Source organism: Narcine bancroftii, chromosome 5, assembly GCF_036971445.1.
Source record: "Narcine bancroftii isolate sNarBan1 chromosome 5, sNarBan1.hap1, whole genome shotgun sequence".
In the NCBI taxonomy this organism is placed as follows: Eukaryota; Metazoa; Chordata; class Chondrichthyes; order Torpediniformes; family Narcinidae; genus Narcine; species Narcine bancroftii.
The window spans coordinates 249,452,214-249,471,774 of record NC_091473.1 but is presented as its reverse complement, the minus strand read 5'-3'; the positions used below and the strand labels follow the sequence as shown (position 1 = coordinate 249,471,774).

The following is a 19,561-nucleotide window of genomic DNA, read 5'->3' as shown; positions in this document are numbered from 1 at the left end:
ATCAGATTTAAACTTATTTTTTGTTGTTGGCTGAATTTAAAATCAGTTGGCTCTTGCCTTCTGTTTCAAGCCACATATACAGTAAAACCCCTGTTATATGGAATTCAAGGAAACAGCCGAAAAAATTGGGGAAATAAATAGATAAAAAATACAGAAGTCTAAAGTTGGCGCAAATCCCCATAGGTGCTAGACACAGTAGGTTTCACTATATACTGTGGGCTCAAGAACATATTAGAGGCTTAGGGCCTTGTGATGTATGGTTTCTGACTCGTTGAAATATTTCCACTATCCACAAAGTCAGAAGTAGGGGAGAATATTCCCAGCTCCCCTTGACCAGTGCATCTCCAATAACTCAAGCAGCTCAGACCATGCAAGGAACACCAGAAGCTGGATTGGCATCTCATCCACCATCGTACACATTCATTCACTCCACCATCTGGGGACTGTGGCTTCAGAGTGTACATATTCAATATGCTCATCAACATTACTTCCTCAGCACCTTCCAAACCTATAATGGTGAGGCAGAGGAGACTTAAAACACCACCATTTGCAAACTCCCCTCTGACTTGCAGACCATCTAGACCAAGAAATGGACAGCCTTCTGTTTCAAGAGGAGCCTAAACTCTGCAACTTCCTCTCCAAATGCACTCTGGATGTATCTTTACCGGTTGCACTCGGAAGGAATCTTGTACCACCTACTCTACAGTAAAGTAGCAAGATGATAAATACTAGGCTTGGTCATTAAATGTTACATTTAATTTTTTTTAACTTTAGTATACAAGCACGGTAACAGAACCTTTAGCCTGTGCCGCCCAATTACACCCATATTGACCTACAACCGCTGGTAGCTTCGAAGGGTGGGAGGAAACCAGAGTTCTGGGAGGAAACCCACACAGACATGGGGAGAAGGTACAAACTCCTTACAAACAGCACTGGATTTGAATGCTGCTTCCAATCGCAAGAGGTGTTGCACTAACGGCTATGATAACCGAGCTGCCCGCCAAACAAACAAAACCACCAAACAAAAGTTATTATAAATACGTAGCAGGAGAGAAAAAAAATTTTTCAAAAGAATTTGAAAGCTCAAACAGGATGAGGAGCATTGCTGGCAAAATAAGACATAGAAGTTTTCCTTGCTTCTGATTTTTGTTATCTATACTTGATGTTGATGTGGAGTGCAAAGGTCAAAAACATGCTGACTGATTTTTCACCAATAACATCACCAAAGTTTTCTCAAATTAAAAAAAATGGCTGTAATTCTGGATATCTCCACATTTCTACAAAGAAACAGGGCCCCTTTATCTCTTTTGTATCTGTGTGAACGCTTTGCTGAAAACCTCTTGTGACCATTCAACTGAAGCTTTATGTACCACAGCTGTCCCGCTGGCTTTGGACCATGTACTGGCATGTGGTTTGCATATATAATATCCAAACAAGAATGCTCCTGGTTCACCATACAGGGAGGGGGTGCGCTTCGTGTGTTTATCCCACCCAGCTCCACAGTTTTTGCAACCAGGGACGCCACATGCAGCGGCCAAAGACAAAATAATTCCCGAAACTTGGCGAATTCAACCATTTCAGCTGCATCAGCTTTAACTAAGATATTACACATTAGAAATCACATGAGGGAGAGGATCTTCAGTCAAACTTAATCAGAGGTAACAGACTCTTGCTTCTGACTACAAATCACTGATTGTGTGGACAGCAGTGAATATTTTTTGGGACTCATTTCTTAAAAATTCCTGGCTTTATTGTTCATGTTCAAAAAGTTTTTCATTTTACAAACATGATCATACTCCCAGTTTGTTCGCTCCTGTGTTAAAGGACTCTGGGATCAGATCTTGTATTAAAAGCAGCAAGCTGTGATTCTTTCCCCCCCCCCCCCCCCCCCCCCACACCTCCCCTTCCCAGCCAATAATAAGAGAGCATAATGATCCTCAGCTGTGGATAATGTTCATTTCAAGGACAAACAGTGGCCCGTGCAAAAAGGAAATCAGCCGAAGTCTATGCGGGCAGTCCACAGGTTATACAAGGGTTCTGCTCCTGGGAATTGTCTGTAAGCCAATTTCTCTGCGTCAGATACATCTGACTTTACATAGCCAGGCAAACAAGAAATCTGCAGATGCTGGGGTTTAGCACAGTACACAAGTCTTGAAGAAATTCTGCAGGACATGTAGCATCAAAATCAGAATCAGAATTTATTGTCATGAACATGTTACGAAATTTGTTGTTTTGCGGCAGCGTCTCAGGGCACAAATTTCTATAAACCACCTTACAAAATAAAAATAGTGCAAGGAAAAGAAAATGTCAAAGTGAGACAGTGTTTGTGGTTCATTATTTATTCAGGAATCTGATGGCAGAAGGGAAGAAACTGCCTTTGTGCCGCTGAGTGCTCGTCTTCCGGCTCCTGTACCTTTTTCCTGTTGGTAGCAGAGTGAAGAGGGTGTGGCCTGGGTCGTGGGAGTCCTTGAGGACAGAGGCTGCTTTCTTAAGACACTGCCTCTTGTAGATGTCCTTGGTGAAGTGAAGACTGGTGCCCATGATGTTGCAGGCCTGTGACGAGTGGTGGGCCTCAGGGATTGTCGTTTTTCATCTATGTCAATGATCTTTTTGATAATGTGGTAAATTTGATCAGCAAGCTTGCAGATAACACCAAGACTGGAGGCGTTGTGGACAGCAAAGGAGGTTCTCAAAGGTTGCAGAGGGACCTGGACCAGCTAGAAAAAATGGGCTGAAAAATGGCATGCAATTTAATGCAGACATTTGTGAGGTGTTGCATTTTGGAAGGACAAACCAGGAAAAGACATATACAGTAAATGATTGGCCACTGAGGAGTGCGGTAGAACAGAGGGATCTAGGAATACAGATACGTAATCCCGTGAAAGTGGCATCTCTTGAGGATAGGGTTGTAAAGAGAGTGTTTGGCATATTGGCCTTAATAAATCAAAGTATAGGAGTTGGAATGTTATGTTAAAGTTGTGTAACATATTGGGAAAGCCAAATTTGGAGTATTGTGTGCAGTTTTGGTCAGCTAACTATCGGAAAGATATCAATAAGATAGAAAAAGTGCAGAGAAAATTTACTAGGATGTTGCCTGGACTTCAGGATCTGAGTTACAGGGAAACATTAAACAGGTTAGGACTTTATTCCCTGGAGCATAGAAGAATGAGGTGAGGTTTGATAGAGGTATTTAAAATTATAAGGGGGATAGACAGAGCAAATATAGGTAGGCTTTTTCCACTGAGAGTAAATGAGATACAAACCAGAAGACGTGGGTTAAGGGTGAAAGGGGAAAAGTTTAGAGGAACACAGGGGAAACCTCTTCACGCAGAGTGGTGGGAGGGTGGAATAAACTGCCAGCTGAAATGGCGAATGTGGACTCAATTTTAACATTTAAGAAGAATTTGGACAGGTACATAGATGGCAGAGGTATGGAGGGCAATGGACTGGGTACAGGTTTGTGGGGACGAAGTGGAAAAATGGTTTGGCACAGATTAGAATGGCTGAATGGGCCCATATCTGTGCTGTAATGTTTTATGGTTCCAGGCCAAGTAAACAACCCTCTGGAGTTTATTCTTGTCCTGTGTGGTGGCTCCTCCATACCAGACAGTGATGCTGTCCACGGTACACCTGTACAGTAGGAGCTGAGTGGACAGCCAGTGATATTGCATCTGCTGTGAAGTGATTGTGACAGTAGGTAGTATCCATGGAAAGCAAAAGGCAGATGATGTTTCAGGCCAGCCCTTCCTGATGAAACATTGACAGCCTTTTGCTTTCCATGCACGCTGAGTGAGCTACTGAGTTTCTCCAACACTTTTATGCATCGAGTTTTATACAGCTACCTGTTTCTCATTGCTCTACATACACTTGATCTTTCATTTCATTTAATATTCATTAACACTTAATGCTGCCCATAATTAAATTGACTATTTCTAGTCATTAATGAATACCACAAAACATTACATCACAATTACTGCTCGTAGCTTGAAAATTGCATAAAGTCAGATTTTTGTAAAGTCAGGTCATTTGTAACCTGAGAAGCCACTGTAATTTTTTTTTAAAAGAGAAGATGGAGAAATATGTCAGTGGGAGAATCTTCTTTTATTTTAAATTTTAATTTAGAGATACGATCCCATACTGCCCAATTACACCAATTAACCTACAAACCATGTAGATTTCTGGAGGGTGGGAGGAAAATGGAGAGCCCAGAGTAAACCACATACATATGGGGGAAGAACGTAGCGACTCCTTGCAGACAGAGAAGGATTCAAATCTGGGGTCGCTGACACTGTAATAGGGACCATGCTGCTCGAACGGTTGATTTTTTTTTGCAGCTTTCATAATATTGCAGTAGATATCATCAGGAAACAGTGTTGTCTAGTAATTATCAAATAAAAACCAGGTGCCCTTTTTGCTTGAGAATATCACTTCATTTTATTCAGTTTAATAAAATTTGCAATGGAAATTGGCTACCTAAAGGGGGCACAGTAGCGGTCAGCACAACTACTTTATAGCGCCAGCGATCGGGTCTGGGGTTAGAATCCTGCGGTATCTGAAAGGAACTTGTACGTTCTCCCTGTGTCTGCGTGGGTTTTTCCTGGGGAGACTCAGGTTTCCTCTTACCGTATGAAATGAACTGGAGGTGTAGGTTAATTGGGTGTAAATTGGGCGGCAAGGGCTTGAAATGGCCTGTAACTGTGCTGATATAATGACAATGTCATTATATCTGACTGCTATGATAACATTGCATTATTCTGGACTTTCTTTTCATTTCCTAGCTTCTCAAGCCTGTTAAAATTATATGCTCAGTTCCACTAATCCTCTACCTTTACTGCACCTTAAATTTACATGGTGTGCATTAAATTGACTCATAATTGCCAAGTCACTTCTGAACTTGAACACGAGAAAACAGACTTCTCCCAAGGAAAACATTGAAAAAAAACACTGATTCTATTTGTGCAAAAATAAATGTACTTCCTCCAGCTCGCAGAACTTGTTCTCACCCTCAACAACTTAACTCATCCCAAAAAAAAAAAAAAAAAAAAAAAAAAAAAAAAAAACTTAACTCATCCCACTTTCTTCAAATCAAAGGTGCAGCCATGGGTACCCACATGGGCCCCTGCTACGTCTGCCTTTCTGTTGGCTACGTGGAGCAATTCATGCTACAAGTCTCGACAGGCAAGGCTCCTCAACTCTTCCTCCGCTTCATTGACAACTGTTTCGGTGCTTCAGCATGAGCTCGACGACTTTATCAACTTTGCTGCCAACTTCCAACCCCGACCTCAAATCCATTTAGTCCATCTCTAGCAACACTCTCCCTTTCTTTGATCCCTCTTTCTCCATCTCAGAGACATACTCTTGACGGACATTTTCTCCAAACTCCCCAACTCTCACAGCTACCTTAACTACACCACTTCACACCCGGTCCCCTGTAAGGATTCCATTCTTTCCTCTCATTTCCTCTGTCTATGTCGCATCTGCTACCAGGGGTTCAGGTCAATTGGATGTAGTTGGACCAGCATGAGCTTGTGGGCCGAAAGGGCCTATTACTGTGCTGCATGTCTATATTTAAATTTAAGGACAAGGTATTCCAGGCCAGATCATCTGAAATGTCCTACTTCAAAAAGAGCTTCCCCTCTACCACCATTGACTCAGCCCTCATCTGCTAAGCCTCCATTACTTTTTACTTGTGCCTTGAAGAAGGGCTCAGGCCCGAAACGTTGGTTTTATATCTTACTATGGACACTGCAGGACCTGCAGAGTTCCCTCAGCAATTCTGTGTTTCTACTACAATCACAGCATCTGTAGACTTTAGCATTCACCTACTTTACCAGAAATCCAAAGTGAGAAACATTATATTGTAGACTACAAACAAAGCATCTTAAAAGACAAGACAAACAGACTTGAGTATGTAGCAATATTGACTATCACTTCTACTTTTCTGTAAAACTGGCCAATCAGTTGTTTAGCAATAGTTTGCACTCCTCTGGGATCAATTTGTCAGCCAGCTGTTAATACACCCCAAGGGTTAGTTATCCAGTCCCACAGCAATGGTGCATCATTCAGATCTTCAGATACATAAAGAGATGACATCATGTCTGCTGTCAACAGGCATAACCAATGAAGCCCTTCACTGGAGTAACTGACAGGATTCAGCAGAGGGCAGTCTGCAACTTTATAGCTTACAACCAACACAAGTGAATGGTGAACCTTTCAAGATGATCTATAACCACCACTATTGGTAAGATTCACTGTCCCACCAGTGGCCTGAAATGCTGCAAGATCCTTTTAAATGACCAGATGGCTATAGGGAGCCAGAGGTTGACTTAACATTACACATCAGTGCTTGCTACAGTAAATCAATGTATTTAAGTGCACCATCAACTTAGCTCTTCAAAAGGAGCACATTAGCAACATGGCATAAACCAGCAATGTTGAAGAATCAGCTTTGGCTTTTATTACAAATTACATAAATAAGCAGGTGAATATCAAGACAAAGCCTGAGGAAAGCAAACCACTCTGTTCATGGTCTGACTTGTTCATCTTTCTCTGGCTGGCTGAAAAACAAACCCTGGCACTTACTGAAAATAAAATACTTACTGCCGGAAGTTGAAAAGTGGCATGGTCACCCATCCCATTGTCTCCGGGGTACGCCGCTGCTTGCTGGCTTCTGATGAGCTCCCGGGAGGAGGAACAGGAAAGGCATAGAGTGTCAGCGTCAGAAGGGTCTCTCTTGGCAGCTGGTTAATGTTAATGGGGAAACAGATCCTGGAAGAGACAAATGAACATGACCGTTCAAGACGGGACTTTCACCAGCTCAGATTTATTAACGGGATAGGCAAGAGACGTGGACAAGGGAAACTGGAAGTGGACTGGAAGGTTAAATGCTTTGGAGAAAGAGCTTATGAACTAACTGTGTTGGATGGATATAGGAAGGGTGATCAGGAAAACATGGGAATATTCACAATAAGAGGTTACACAGGCATGGAAAAGGATTTCCGGATACAAGTTGAAATGGATGGAGTCAGTCTTGGATGACAGTGACCATTATTATGGAAAGGATATGTAGTCCGAAGATCAACTTTGGGCTGAACGCAATTGGTTACAAATGGTCTGACTTAGCTTTAGATTTTTTTTTTACCAGGAATGGAAGGAGTGAGTAATATGTGGCAGGAACTGAAGACAATGGATTCAGCCTTCCCAATATTTAGTTGGAACAACTTTTACTGATCTGATATTGAATGCCAAATGACTAGTATTAGAAACGAGAGACAGTGGGAGAGTCAAGAAAGCTGGTGGTGAGTTAGGGTTGTAGCACCAGCATTTTCATTTGCCGTTTGTTGGATCAGCATCTCTTGGGGAATTCCAGAAGTAACACTGCAGGAACAGGAAGAAGATCCATTGCAAGGATTTCTCTGCCTATGGATTTGGCCAATAACAATAGAAAAAAGGGAGAAACTGTTCCATTCAGCTGGACAAGGAAGGCAAAGCATTGAGAAGAAAAGATGAAATTAAAAATAGCATGTGGGACTATTTAGCAAGTTATACAGCATCTTTACAGTGAGAGAAACAGAATTACTCTTTCAGGTTGATGACCAGAGAAAACTGAGCAAGCCATTCTAGTTTGCAGAGAAAACGAAGTGGTGAAGATGGTATTTGCTACGTCCTACCCCACCAGTTCCCTAAATTTCCATCATCTTCAATGTCATGTCACCATCAACTTGCCCTCCTCATCCAGCATTCTAAAAGGACTGTCCCTTCCATGTTCGTTGAAGTACCAAAGCACACTCTCCTTCTCAAAGCACATTCTCTTTGCAGTGTGGGAGATGCAACACTCTCCTTTATCACTTCTACCCTTGCAAGGGTGGAAACACTCTTTCCAGCTGAAACAATGATTGACGTACTCATTCCAGTTCTGTAAATGGCATTTGCTGCTCACTTTGTGATCTCCTCCACACTGGAGGAACAGAATGTAGATGAGTAACTGCTCTGCACAACATCTCCATTCAGCCCACCAAATGGGCTACCATCATGTCAACCTTCTACAGGAGCTCTACCAGGCCAGTTGCATCAGAGTGTGGTACGGTTGCTGCAGAGAAATGGATTGGAGTCAATCCATAGGATCACAAGAGTGGCAGAGAGGATCACTGGAGTCTTCCCCCCACCCATCGGCCTCATCTACTGGGATCATTGTCTGAAGAGAACTCGCAAAATCATTGAGGACCCCTTCCACCTTGCACGCAGCATCTTTCAGCTGCTCCCGTCGGGGAAGAGATACAGGAGGATCAGAGCCAGCACCACCAGGCTGAGGAACAGTTTCTTCCCACGGGCAGTGAGAATGCTGAATGACCAAAGGAACTGCTCACACTAACCATCCGAGGCTCTCATATTTCCAGAACAAATGTATTTATTTATTTGTATATATGAATACTTGCCCTGCATATGTATTATTTGTCTGTATGCATGTTACTGTATGTTTGGTTGTGTGTCTGCATATTTTGTACCGAGGATCGGACAACATTGCTTCATTGAGTTGTAGTTGTACAATCAGATGACAATAAACTTGACTAGACTTGAACTCGACTTGAAGTGACTGAGTTTTTAGATACACTGGAGAATGCAGATGCTGGATTCTGGACCACAAAACAAATTGCTGGAGCTGCTCAGTATTTGTGGGGAGTTGGGGAGGGGATAGGTTGGGAAGAACTGTTGACATTTGGGTTAATGCAGGATTAGGCCCTGAAACAGTCCGTTTCTTTTCCACTCCCCCAGATGCTACTTGAGCCATTGGGTTCCTCCAGCAGTTTGTCTTTTGCTCTGTGTTTCAGCACCTGCGGGCTCTTTTGTCTCCAAGCCTGGCCAAGGAATTTCTTGAAGGATTGGAGAATGGACACGTGTTTCAAACCATCATTCTTGTAACAGAATAAGCTTTAAAAAGGTTACAAATGTACATTTAATTTACTCACTGCTGATCCCAGATGAGGAGATGGAAGAGGTACTTGTAGATGTGAGTTTTCTTTGTTGGCAGCTGCCCGCACAGCTCTTTCCCCCCATGGCTGAGGCCGCAAGACAAATAAAAATCTTCGTAACTGTGAGAGGGAGTGGGTACAAAGAAAATTGTTTTCATTCCCATAATCAAATAGTCTCTGATCTGCTCCAAATTTCACCAAACATCCAAGTTCAACAATTCAGGTGAACCACCTTTCTATAATTTAATTTTTTAAACAGAAATACAGCCCTTCCACCCCACAACTCTCATATATGTCCATTTGACTAATAAACCTGCCAACTCCATATGTCTTGTGGAACATATCGTCCAGTGACCATTCAGGGATTCAGTGGATGAGTAAATCTAAATTCCTGGGAGTCACTATCTAGGAGAAGCTTTCCTGGACCCAACAGTCTAATGTCATTGTGAAAAAAGCACGCCAGCGCCTCGACCTCAAGAGTTTGCGGAGGTTTGATGCGACATTGAAAACCTTGGCAAACTTCTACAGATGGGTAGTGGGAAGTGTGCTAACCAGTTGCATCATGGCCTGGTATGAAAGCACCAATACCTCGGAGCGGAAAGTCCTGCAAAAGGTAGTGGACACAGCCCAGTACATCACCGGCAAAACTCTCCCCACCATGGAGAAAATCTACATGTAATGCCTCCATCAGAGAGCAGCAGCAATCATCAAGGATCCATACCATCCAGTTTTCCCTGCTGTTGCCATCAGGAAAGAGGTATAGGTGCTTCATTCCACCAGGTTCAGGAACAGTTGCTATCCCTCCACAGACAGATTCAGAGACTTTTAAGGACTCCTACTCTTAATTATTTATGACTGAATATTTTTTTTTCTGTGTTTGCACAGTTTGTTTACATTTGTCTTTGTTCACATTTCTCTCTTTTGTAGACATCTTTTTCTTGAGAACGGCTTGCACTACTGATAAATAGAGATTCTGCCTGGCCTGCAGGATAAAGAATCCCAGGGTTGCATATGATGTCATGAATGTACTTTAATAATAAATTTGAACTTTGAAACCAGAGCCTCTAGAGGAAGCCCATGAACAGATGGAGAGAACGTACAGAGGAGGATTCAAACCCGGGTCTAATAGCGTGGTGCTAACCGCTACACTAACTGTACCACCCTTGTTCCTGAAAAGTATGCTTTCATCCTCAATCTCATCTTGCATTTCAGTGCCAAGAATTTCCTTTGCTCTGTCAAAATAATAATGCAAACCAGAGGTGAAAGTGACAGCGCAAATTCCACACAAATGGTTAAGAAATGTTTCATCCTCTTTGCCAAAAGCTTGCTGGAAATTTGCTTTCTAGATCAAAAGGTGCACTTTGACTGAGTATAGGCATCAGGCAGGGATAATGAAGGCAAGATGCAGATTAGATCAGCTCTAAATGAATAAGGTTCAATGGCATAGAGTTTCATAATTGAGCATACTGAATTGCACTCTGTACAGTTGCAAATTTAACATCACAAAGGTTTAGCGCTAATTGTTCCTTGTGCTAACTGATGTTTCTTCAACGGGGTTGAGAATGAAATAAATAAATGTATAGCAGCAATGCAAGGGTTAATCACTGTGAACATCTTCATGGGAGTTATTTATTTAGCAGGGCGAAGGTGACTGATTGTGAAACGAGGTAATGCAGGTTAAGGATTATTCATAATGTTATTAAAATTCAAACTTGCATTTATATCAGTTTTAGGAACCAGGAACAACTTCAATCAGTAGCGTAGCAGAGTGTTTTGATACCACCACCACTAACAAATTAAGTAATTTTGAAATAAGGTGCAAACGGAGACATCAATTTGCAGGGTAATGATGACTCACACTGCAACTATTCTATTTTTGCATAATGAGAGCTCCTTTTGAAGGTTCTTGTACTTTTCCAATCATGCAATATGACCAAAAACAATAACCAACCTTCAAGCATAACAGACTAATTTTCAGTGGCATTTTTAACTTTAGGTTAACTATCCCTACAGGAATGGTGCACGAATGTTTACAACATAATCATATTGTGGCATTTACGCAAACTATCCCAAGCTGATTCACAGGAGCATAATCAAATAAAATGTAATATTTGATCTTCTTTCTGCCCTCGAACAATTCAATAACGCTGCAGGCATCCAACAAAAATGCAAAGATCATTTGACATCACGGTGGAATACAAGGTTATAGAAATTGCTGTAACAGGGTCAATTTAAAACTTTTGAAAGCTAATTATAAAAAAAAGAGATTTGATTAAAAAAAAATATAAGTGACCCTCAGTTCCCTGGGGAAAATAAAGAGTGTTCGGTGTGACATGTTTAATGCCAAGTGGTGAAACTAATTGCTTCTTAAATCAAGCTATAGTTCACAGAGTTAAGTCACTTCATGTTGAGAAAGAAGTGCAGGAGCAGTTGCTGCCCCTCCCCTCTTCCTCAAAACCATACCTCGAGGGGTGTGGGAGCCAGCAAGAGGCAGAAGGACATCTGTCCATTCAAGATGCCTGCCCAGAAAATGCTTCTCAGCACAGACCAAGCATGTGACAGGTGCCTGGCGACAAGTAGGGGGCGGATTATATCTGGGGACAAAGGCCAAAGGGCAAACAGAGTTTCCCAGGGTACATCATTTATCAGAGCCCAATCGTCAATCAGCATACATTAAAGCAACACAATGGCAGAGGTCCCGAGGGGCACTGCAGTTTCTATCAGCCTTTTCTGTCACACAAGCCCTTGGAAAGAGGAGAGAAAAAAAAACACTGTGGGAAGTTTCCCAAGGTTTGAACAAACCCCTTCGGCTACTCCAAAGCAAGTGGCAGGTCAACAGGCATTGGCTGATACCTTTACCCTTCAGATTGAGTCATGCTGTCTTCCATTTGTTAAGAAGGGATAAATTAAAAAAACAGCAAGAAGGTCTATTGTTCACATTGCAGCTCCAGCCACAGGGGCCAGAGCAGAGGATTAACCCTTTCACCAGCCAATTGCGATTACACAGATGCTCACAGGATCACACGGACTTCTGCTTTGGACAGTTCACCTTGTGTCTGCGATTTGATTCTTTTTATTTGATGGTGTCAGTAGGCACCTACTGGGCACCATCTGCTCTCCCAGGATATTATGTGGATATCATTGGTTCGCTATTGAACCAAATGCTTTTCGTTTTTGTTTCCCTTCCTCCCTGAAAGGCCCTGATTTTGCAGTTTCAGATTCCCGGGAACTACATTCTAGCAACGTTTGTGTTTGCAGCTCTTGTCAGAAAAAGTAATCTGAATGAGTATGATTGGTAGCATAACCAAATCTGATGCAGGGCCCAACCACTGAAAACTTTCCAACAGCAGTTCTGTTGGACAGTGAACAGTGAAGTCCAGGCTGTTTATCTCCACTGTTGTCCCAGGACTGTCAAGACCAAATGTACTCTGACCACCAATAATCTATTAAAAGTTTAAAGTCCCCATTTACTGCAGTCTCTCCCCACCACTATTCATATGTTGTGCAGAATACTGTGGCATCAAGACCTTTCCCAGAAATTAGAAGTCAAAAAAACAGGTTTAAACTTCAGTAAAATACTTGGCTGCTTTACTGTGGGATGTGTTATTTCTTAGATGTGATATTAAAAAAAAAATCAAATCCGCATCATCTCAATTGGACATCAAAAAAATCCTGACATTATTTCACAGAATGGCTGGAGAGCTGTCCCGAGTGGTCTGGATATTTTCCCCATTGACTAGCATTTAAATCATTATTACATTGCCATTACTTTATGTTTGCTAAGCAAAAATAATTTCCTCTTCCCCTTCAAAAGTACCCTGTGAATAGGACACTGAAAGCCAAAACAATTGCACGTTCTTATGAACTTCCTCTTTTTTTGCTCTGGTCCAAAGTTACACTTCAACCGAACTAGACCGCCTCATCCCCACAATGGATTTTTAATCCCTCTATGCCTCCATCCCCCATACAGATGGTTTTTAATCACTTCGCTTCTTTCTGGACCAGAGACCCGACCAGTCACCCTCTACCACCACCCTCCTCCGCCTGGCAGAACTTGCCCTCATTTTAGACAACTTCTCACTTAATTCGTCTCATTTCCTCCAAATCAAAGGAATAGTTATGGGTACCTGCGTGGGTCCCAGTTATGCCTGCCTGTTTGTGGGTTTTGTGGTGCAATCCAAGCTGCAAACCTTCACAGGTAAGACCTCTCAACTCTTCCTCCAATATATGGATGACCTCATGTATCCGCAATAAGCTTGTCAACTTCATCCACTTTGCGGGCAACTTCCACCCTGATCTCAAACTCACCTGGTCCATCTCTGACAACATTCTCCCCTCCCTGGATCTCTCTGTCTCCATCTAGGGAGACAAGCTTTCGACTGACATACATTACAAACCCACTACCTGCTACAACTACCTTGACTACACTTCCTCACACCCTGTCCCCTGCAAGGATTCTATCCCCCCCTTCTCTCAATTTCTTGGTCTCCGCCACGTCTGTTCCTAAGATGAGGATTCCAGTCCATATCATCTAAAATGTCTGCCTTCTTCCACAAACGTGGCTTCCCCTCCACCATCCTCAACTCAGGCCTTACCCGCATCTCCTCCAGTTTTCCGCTCTTCTGCCCTGCCGCCCCCCCCGCTAGATGCAACAAAAATAGAATCCCACTTATTCTCACCTACCGCCCCACCAACGTCTGCATCTAATACATTATCTTCTGGAATTTCTGGCATTTACAACAGGATCCCATTACCAGACAAATCTTCCTATCTCCTCCTGTAAGGACTGCTCCCTCCATGACTCCCTCTTGTACTTATTCATCACCAATAATCACCACCCACCCCAGCACCTTTACCTGTGGCAGCAGGAGGTGCCACAACTGCGCCCACACCCCCTCCCTCACCATGGTCCAGAGCCTCAAACAGGCCTTTCAAATGAAGCAAGACTGTATTTGCAGGACTGATTTACTGCACAGGTGCTCCCTTTGTGACCTTCTCTACATCAGAGAGACTGGGCGCAGAATGGGAGATAGTTTCACTGAGCACCTTCGCTCCGCCTGCACCAGTGACAGAGACCTCCCAGTAGCCAACCATTTCAGTTTTGTGCACGCTCCCATACTCACATGTCTGTCCATGGCCTTGTGTACTATCCCACCAAGACCACCCATAAATTGGAAGAACAGTACCGGATTATCCGTCTGGGCACTCTCCAGCCAGATGGCATTAATAATGACTTTTCTGGTTTCTGCTAACCTGCTCTCTTTTTTCCCCCCTCTTCCCTTCCCTTTCTCCTCTGTCCCTTCCCCCTTTATTCACCTAGCCATCCCTCCTCCCCTTGATCACTGGTATCTCCTCCCTCCCTTCTCACCTTAGCCTTTGTGACCACACCTCCCCTCCAACTTTTTTGTTTGGACGCCTGCCAACATTTTTCCATACCTTGATGAAGGGCTCTAGCCCGAAACATCTGTTATATATTTTTACCTTTGCTATATAAAAGACACTGCTTGACCTACTGAGTTTCTCCAGCTTTGTGTTTTTACATTTCAGCCATACTCAAGGGGATGAGTATAAAATCTATGCCAACTCGCCAATGCAGCACTGAGGTACCATTACCAAGTTTTCAGTGCTGACTTTCAACAATCACAGAAAATAATAATATCTTCTCAGTCCTGCATGAATTTGAGAATATGCACGGCATGGTTAGTGTAGCAGTTAGCATAACGCCGTTTCCGAGCCAATGACCCAGGTTCGAATCCCATACTACCCATAAGGAGCTTTACGTTCTCCCCATGTCTTCATTGGTTTCCTCCGGGTGCTCTGGTTTCCTCCCACCCTTCAATGGGTGTATTGGGCAACATGGGCTTGTGGGCCAGAAGGGCCTGTCACTGTGCTTGTATGTCTCTGTCTAGACTGCACAAAGAGGTGAAAGATGTTTGTAACCAGACTGCACAAATGAGCTGGAAGGCAATCATTGCTCAACACTGCATCTCACCACTTGTTTCCATTCATCACCACATTGCGGACAGTGTCATTCCATCCCAGCCAATGCTTCTTGATGGAAATATTGTTACCATGGAACAGTACAGCACAGAAGCAAGGCCAAGGATGTCTGTACTGAACACAGAGCCAAATTAAACCTAGCCTCTGAACATGATGCATCTCCCTCTACTCCATGTATATTACACAGGTCTATTGAGAAGCCTCTTACTGCACCACTACCACCACGGCAACCCATTCCACACCCACTTTTTATCCGCATGACTCTTAAGCTCAACAAGATCCGCTTGTACTTATATGGCCTCTAAAAGAAATAAATGTCCTCTGTTGGTTTGTGGGGCAAATTTTGACACCAAGCTTTATCACAAGAGATGACCAAATGATCAGTTAAGGGCACAAATTTTAAGTGTTTTTTTTAGGGAAGGATTGGGAAGCAGAAATCTGGAATATTTCATCCCAAGTGAAGAAGTTTCTTTATAACTCTGTCCCCACAGTTTGAGACTGACAGATGGTTCAAGACACCTGAGCCATCAAAATTGTCAAATTCTAAAATTATAATTTTCTACCCAACTGCATTGACTCAATTAGAACAAGCATATGGCTTCCTGCTTAGTGCAGTAATACAGCTGTGTGCCATCACCGAGGGGCCATACAAATGCAAGTATTTTTTTTAGTTTCTTTGATTTCAACTTTGTTTGCAACCTCACAACATTTCACTGGCCAATTCTTTCCTCCTCAAAAGAAATGCAGACCTATCAACTCTGGAAGGACAAGGGGAAAACTCCCACCCATGTAGTAATCATCAATATGTTTCAGGACTAATCCACATGTGGAGCAGATGGTCTTCAAACAAGGCAAAGCCAGTGCTCACATTATAGGATAAATTACCTCGCTGCCCACGTGATAGGAATCCTGTGAGCTGCATAGATGCTGAAAGTGAGAGGACTGTCGATGAGGCGAGCACTCTGTGTTTGAGTATCCTTGCGACTTGGAGCCACCGTGTGGAAATCCGCATTGAAGCTGTTGCAGTAGAGTTCCACCAGATCCAAAATGGCAGCTGTTAAAGCTTCCCCAATTGTAGCTGTTATGAGAGAAACAAACAGTCATGAATCTAGCTCCATCATTATGTTTCTAAACATCTTGCCATTTTTCACATAGTTAAAAAAAAAGAGTTCCTGAAATAGCCCTGTTGATGTGTCCTGGATTTGACCTCCTTCACCCTGGCACAATTTCCAAAGATAACCCCCTTTCTGTCTCAGATTATTTCTGAGTTTCTACTCGTGTTATTTTTGGCCACATCACTCATAGTGTTAATTTTCCTATGCAGCACTTCTTACACGACGCTATTATGAGATGAACTGATTTTTACTCACTCACTCCCTCTGCTTATACAGAAAGAATGATTACTTAAGCAAGACATTACTAGGTAAATGATGCCCATGGAAGTGTTAGTAACAGCAAAAGGAGTCTTTATGTCAAAAAATTTATTTAAAAAAAATAATTAAAAATGACTAAATATTGAGTGTGGATTCACTGAAAAACAATGAATTAGGTGAGTTGACCATCAAGATGCACATTTTATGCTATCATAAATATTTATACTCTGAAAGCCACATTTAAAAGATTCTGACACAAGGCAGAAAACAAATCATACCAAGTTTTCAATTATAAAAAAAATCCATTAAAATTGAAAGAGCAAATAAGAACTATTCCCTTAACTCTCTTTACATGACAAAGGTGAACAGATGCATTGTGGAATACACCCTTGGTGTAATCAGAACCAGAAATCTTAGCTACATTTTTGGGATTGCACAAAATTGAAGACTTGCTTGTTTGTTTTACATAGATTAAGACTCAATATTAGTGTCAATAATCATGACTCAACTGAAATTAATCTTCCCACAGGATAAAAAAAAAAGCCAAAGAGGGAACTACCTCCACTTTTCCCATCAGAGGAAAAGATACGTTCATTTATGCACCAATACTCCCCCCATAGAGAACCAGTTCTGCAACATCTAATTAAATTATTGCTACTGAGTGTTTCTATGGTTCAATTAAGGAAAAAGAACATCCTGGAAATGTTCAACACAAAAGAAAGACGAATAGTTAACATTCTAAGCCTGAGATCCTCCTTCAGAACCAGATTTGGTCCTATCTAGCTACCCATGCCAGCAGGAGCCATCTCAGAACAGCATGTAGGATCCACCCACTAATAGCTACAAAAGGGTCAAATGAAGAATACCCCTGGAGTCAGCAGGAGGTAGGTCAAATCAGTCGAATGAAGCCCAGTGGCAAGGGAACCCCCACAGCCCACAAGATATCAATATCCCAACCACAAGCAAAATTCAAACAACTGCAGACCCAGCAACAACTACATATCCCGAGTCCAACCAGCCAAAACCAGCATCAGAAAGGAAGATCAATGGGTACAAGCTAGAAATATTGTGGCCCAAGTGCTGCAAGAGACAAGGATGGAAGTCCATTGACATAGATCTTGTTCACTGACTAGAGGGGATTGAGGGATCTGTGGAAAAGAAAATGGAAAAGATGGGAAACATCATATCCAGTTATGAACTGGAGACATTTGGAGTGAGGGAAAAGAGAAAGGAAATAGAATGAACTAAGTAAACTCAAATCAAGAAGGCAACAAAAATCGAGACTCGTAAGATAAAGACACCAACTGAGGAAGCAATGGAGGAAGGCAAGAGAGGAGGAAAAGGGAGGAATCACTATGTGACAGTAAAAGAAAAGGAAGTTTCTTGCCAGTCTCCAAAGAGCAGAGCGCCTGAAAGACAGCATAAAAAGAAAGACCGGGAAAGAGCGAACTTCTACATAGATCCTTACAAGTTCATCAAAAGCATTTTTACTGTAGAAAAAAGTGGGACACTCAGAGTGCCAAATGAGGAAGGCTACCCAGATGTCTTAGTAGAGTAGGGTTTTATGGGGATGGAATCCTGTCGTTGCCATTGTCTAGCCTTGTGGAGAAATACAAATGCACTAAAGTGTGCATAAGAGGTGCTGCCCAGCCTTATCAACATGCAGAAAATGGATGCTGGCTGCAAAATCAGTGTTCCGACACCGGGACATCATGGGTTATGTGCAATTAGGTAGATGGCCTTTGGCTTAGAAACAAAGAAACCCACCTGGCAGAAAGATGGTCCATGGCAGCTGGTGGTGGAGGAAGTGCCCCGACAAGAAGAAGCAACCAAGTTTGCCGAAGCCATAACTCAACCAAAGCAAGGGCAATGGACAAAATGGGAGGGCATTGATAGGAGGAGGCTAACCTGGAAGGAGTTGTGGAATAAGGAGTCAAATAGAACAACCTGCGCTCTCCCACAAACCTAAATCTGTGGTTGGGAGAGGACCCAGCATGTCCCCTCTGCACAATTCCTGCTACAAATATATTTTGGCTGGGTGCAATGTCAGTCTTATCCAAGGCCAATATACCTCGTGGCATACCAGATGTATAGCAGTTGAATGAAGAAAGAAGAACTTCAAATGTCCTGCTGTCAAACTCTCAGAACCCAAATACCCTCCCTTGCGCAACACCTTTCATTCAGAAGGGAATAAGGCACTGGACCCACTCCTCCTCACACCGAGACAAAGGCCAACTGAACAGAGCCAGACACTGGAAATTGGTTGTAAAACTCATCCTTCCACTGGAAATTGTCAGCACCAACCTGAGACCAAATCTGGTACTCTGGTCCAACTCTCAGCAGATTGCCTTCATTATTGAGCTGATGGTTCCTTGGGAAAGTACCATGGATGAGGCGCAAGAACGGAAGACACTACGTTATACTAATCTTACCGCAGAAGCAGAAGAGCGAGGCTGGAAAGTGAGGGTGTGCCCTGCTGAAGTCAGTTGCAGAGAATTTGTTACCAAATCCTTGACCTAGCTTCTGAGGGAAGTAGGAATCACGGGGCAGGTCCCCAGAAAGGCAATTAAATCCTTTTCCGAATCAACTGAAATGAGCAGTCACTGCCTCTGGCTGAAAAGGAGGGAAGCTATCTGGAATCAAAATGACCACTAGGAGAAATGGATAGACATCCAGGTCTGATCAGCCTGTGGTGGGCCTACCTTGGCAGTGGGTGTCTTGTGCTTAAAAGTGCAAAACAGCCAGCGATACCAGGGAATACAACTGTAGATGGGTCCGAATCTGGGTAATATTCCCTAGTGATCATCCTCCATTACTGTAATTGAGGCAACCAACCGTACTAGCTCTACAAGAGGGGATCAATCTAACCAATACTGAAAAGTCAGGGATTGTAACACCTAGTCCTATAAATCAACCTTTTACCCGGCATTCAGTGTGAAATGAAGGCTGGAGGGGATGTTTTAATTCAATGGCAGTCAAGAGTGCAGTAACCCTTGCTTTCTGTCAACCACAGAAACAAGGTGCCCCAAGTAAAGCACAAGACAACAACTGAATCTAATAGCTTAATATAGAGCCTATAGAAGATGCCTTTAATCCATTCTTTAAAACAGTAAAAGGACTGTGTGAAAATTCAACAGCCCAATCAGTAGATGTAGTGAAGTGAGGAATAATCATTTTAATGTTGAGAAGATGGATTGATCTGCCACATTTTTGCAAGCT

At 42.7% G+C, this 19,561-nt stretch overlaps 1 protein-coding gene across 9 annotated transcripts in view; it reads right to left on the bottom strand.

Moving 5' to 3' along the window:
- Window positions 1-19,561, bottom strand: part of pik3c2b (phosphatidylinositol-4-phosphate 3-kinase, catalytic subunit type 2 beta) — a 148,152-nt gene that overhangs the window by 73,647 nt on the left and 54,944 nt on the right. For all 9 annotated transcript variants that reach the window (XR_011358511.1, XR_011358510.1, XM_069942020.1 and 6 more), the window contains 3 exons: window positions 15,855-16,047; window positions 8,967-9,089; window positions 6,601-6,768 (listed from right to left, as the gene is read on the bottom strand). Coding sequence is in view for 7 of the 9 variants with exons in the window: in XM_069942020.1 (XP_069798121.1) it covers window positions 6,601-6,768; window positions 8,967-9,089; window positions 15,855-16,047 (484 nt within the window). In the remaining 2 variants the exon portion in view is untranslated. The remainder of the gene's footprint in view (window positions 1-6,600; window positions 6,769-8,966; window positions 9,090-15,854; window positions 16,048-19,561) is intronic.